The 3,369-nt window shown below is 37.7% G+C and overlaps 1 protein-coding gene across 1 annotated transcript; it reads left to right on the top strand.

Moving 5' to 3' along the window:
• Positions 1–786: 786 nt before the first annotated feature.
• On the top strand, positions 787–1,731 carry LOC103581696 (olfactory receptor 502-like). Its single transcript, XM_008563468.1, has one exon. The coding sequence runs from the start codon at positions 787–789 to the stop codon at positions 1,729–1,731; it is 945 nt and encodes a 314-aa protein (XP_008561690.1).
• Positions 1,732–3,369: the final 1,638 nt, after the last annotated feature.

Raw genomic sequence — 3,369 nt, 5'->3', positions numbered from 1 at the left:
CTGGGGTTCATATTCTGATTCCATCACTTGCAATGTGTAACTTCAGGTAAGTTAGTGAACATTCTCAAACTCAGTTTTCTCATCTATAAAGTGAGAATAATAAAAGCACTTAATATTGATGTATGAAAATTAAAATAAAACTATATCTGTTACACCCTTTTTCCTGTGCCACTAATTCAGCAAGCATTCAATAAATGTTAGCTATTACTCAAGTCGCTATGACATCATCCTACATTAATATATTTTAATATTTTTGTAATACTATTCCTTCATTCCTTTGTTATTCTCAGGTCTTTATTTTAAAATCTGTATGTTTAAAGCCACATTCAGTATATTTTCTTTTAAAAAAGAAAAATATAGGGCCGAACCCGTGGTTCCCTTGGGAGAGTGTGGTGCTAGGAGTGCCGAGGCCGCAGGTTCGGATCCTATATAGGGATGGCTGGTGTGCTCACTGGCTGAGCGTGGTGCAAACGACACCAAGCCAAGGTTTCTGATCCCCTTACCGGTCACAAAAAAAAAAAAAAAGAAAAATATACACATTATTTGAGGCACATTTCCTGGTGTTTCTGTTAAAGACAAGTTGTAAAATATAGATAGACTAATTATGCATAAATATATGAAAATGGGATTCTAAAGTAAAAAAAATTATTTTGCACTTTACTTGAATGACATATTTGTTTATAATAACCTGTGTGTATGTATTAATAGAAATGAAAGTATCAAATTTATAACTTTTGTAATGCAGTATTTCATCACAGGTTCATTTTGGTATCAGCTTCATTGATCATGGATTACCCAGTGAATGGGAACCACACTGCAAGGACTGGGTTCATTTTATTGGGCTTAACAGATGATCCAGTCCTTAGAGTCATCCTCTTCGTGATCATCCTATGCATCTACCTGGTGACCTTATCTGGCAATCTCAGCACAATCATTCTTATCAGAATCTCTTCTCAGCTGCATCATCCTATGTATTTTTTTCTGAGCCATTTGGCTTTTGCAGACATAGGCTTTTCATCTTCTGTCACGCCCAACATGCTTGTAAACTTCCTGGTGGAGAGACAGACAATCTCCTATATTGGGTGTGCCATCCAGCTTGGTTCAGCCGTTTTCTTCGGGACAGTCGAATGCTTCCTTCTGGCTGACATGGCATATGATCGTTTTGTGGCAATCTGCAACCCACTGCTTTATTCAATTAAAATGTCCACAGAAGTCTGTGTCCAGTTACTTGCAGTGGCTTACATAGGTGGTTTTCTCAATGCTATCACCTACACTTTTTCCTTCTATTCTTTATTCTTCTGTGGACCAAATCAAGTCAATCATTTTTTCTGTGATTTTGCTCCTTTACTTCGACTCTCCTGTTCTGATGTCAGTGTCCCTGCAATTGTTTCTGCACTCTCTGCTGGCTCCATTGTTGTGGTCACAGTGTTTGTCATAGCTGTCTCCTACGTCTACATCCTCATCACCATCCTGAAGATGCACTCTACTGAGGGGCGCCACAAGGCCTTCTCCACCTGCACCTCCCACCTCACTGCGGTCACTCTGTTCTATGGGACCATCACATTCATTTATGTGATGCCCGAGTCCAGTTACTCAACAGACCAGAACAAGGTGGTGTCTGTGTTCTACACGGTGGTGATTCCCATGTTGAATCCCCTCATCTACAGTCTCAGGAACAAGGAGATTACGGGGGCTCTGAAGAGAGAGCTTGGTAGAAAAATATTTTCTTAGTGACGTCTCTATTTTTGTAGGATTTCATATAATAATATCCCATAGATGTAATAATAAAGAAAATTGAGTACTTGTGGTTGAAATATATCCGTTCACCTATAATTATCCAGTTTGGAGCTTTTTAGCTTATGTAGGAAGTGGATTTTCAGATATTCAATAGTCAATTAAAGGCCCCTAATTAGTTATTAGCCTTAAATAAAATTAAGTTAAATTTATAACTAAGAAAACCAAATTTTTAAAAATAAAATACATCACATGCTGAATATTCTTTTTAGAGTGCATTCATATATTTTCAAATGTAAGTCTGATGTAAGCTGAGGTCACTGTACTTCTAAACCTTTAAGACTATGTCCATTTTCAACAGCAGCTCATCCCGAAATGTTTGTGTTAGTTGTAGTTGTGATTGAGTCCGTTCTGAGAGGAAATGACAAAGTGTAACCAGACAGTAATGCACCTGGGTAACGCTTGCTTATGCTACAGTATTAACCTGAATGTCGTTTCCTATCCTCTACGAAGCGTTCTTGAGGCTTCAGGCCAATTCAGGTACACCTGTTATCCATGCTGCAGAACCTTGTGTATTCTCTTGAGAATGCTCAATATACCTGTACGTACATATTCAATGTTTGTTTTCCCCACAATGCTGGATGCTTCATATGGAAGCTACGATGTCTTTCCTGTCCCCCATGTATTTAATTTTCACACAGTTCCTGGAATATGTAAGCACAAATGTGTGATTGAAATGAAGTAAAGAAAAAAATATTGAAATAATGGATGCCTGAATGAAGCTTTCGCTCCTGTTTGAACTACTCAGTGACTCTGCTGGCCTTGCTTTCTGGCCACTGATCCACTGAATGCCTCAGCCTGATTCAAATGATTGAATGTTTGCATCAGATCCTGCTATAGCTGTTAAAAGATTTTACGCAAAACCATGTGCTACAGCTGTGACAAGATTTTACACAAACCCATACTCACCATATCTATGCCGCTCTCTTGACACTGTTGATAACAAAGATTAGCAAGTAGAGTCCCAGCCTAGTTCACCAAAATATTTGTAATCACACTCTACTAAATCATTTTTCCCTATGTATTTGCATGGTTGGATAGCTATAAGACCTAGAAGCTAAATGTTAGTGATAGTGGTAGCAGCAGTAGTCTGAGTATGAGCAACAGAAGCTAAAAATGAGATTGTTCAGCACATTCCAGGCACTGTTCTTAGTGATTTACAAGTATTGATCCAATTATTCCTCAGATATGCTCTATAAAAGTTTTTTTTCAGTGCTTATTTACAAAGGATATAACTGAGACCCATATAGCTTAAGGAAAAGATCATGGTCACAAATATTCTCTTACTACTTTAACTTCTTTTAAGGCATATGGTTTCTGTGGGGGAGCAGAGTGAGGGGCACTTTGAGAATACTTCACCACTAGGGGACTTTAAAAAAATTTTAATCAACACATTGTAATTGTACATACTTAAGAGGTGCAATCTGATGTTTTCATACAGATATGTTGTATAATAATTGTGTTAAGGTAGTTAATGTATCAGTCACCTTATGCATTGATCATTTCTTTGTGGCAAATACATTCAGAAGTCTCTCCTCTAGCTATTATGCAATTCATGAAAGTTGACTGCTAACC

This window comes from Galeopterus variegatus, unplaced genomic scaffold, assembly GCF_000696425.1.
Source record: "Galeopterus variegatus unplaced genomic scaffold, G_variegatus-3.0.2 Scaffold13703, whole genome shotgun sequence".
NCBI classification, from domain to species: domain Eukaryota; kingdom Metazoa; phylum Chordata; class Mammalia; order Dermoptera; family Cynocephalidae; genus Galeopterus; species Galeopterus variegatus.
Note: the sequence above shows the minus strand (reverse complement) of the source record. Positions and strands in the feature narration are given on the sequence as shown.

Coding starts and splice junctions, on each gene's coding strand:
- LOC103581696 (XM_008563468.1), top strand. CDS start 787: ATGGATTACCCAGTGAATGGGAACCACACTGCAAGGACTGGGTTCATT.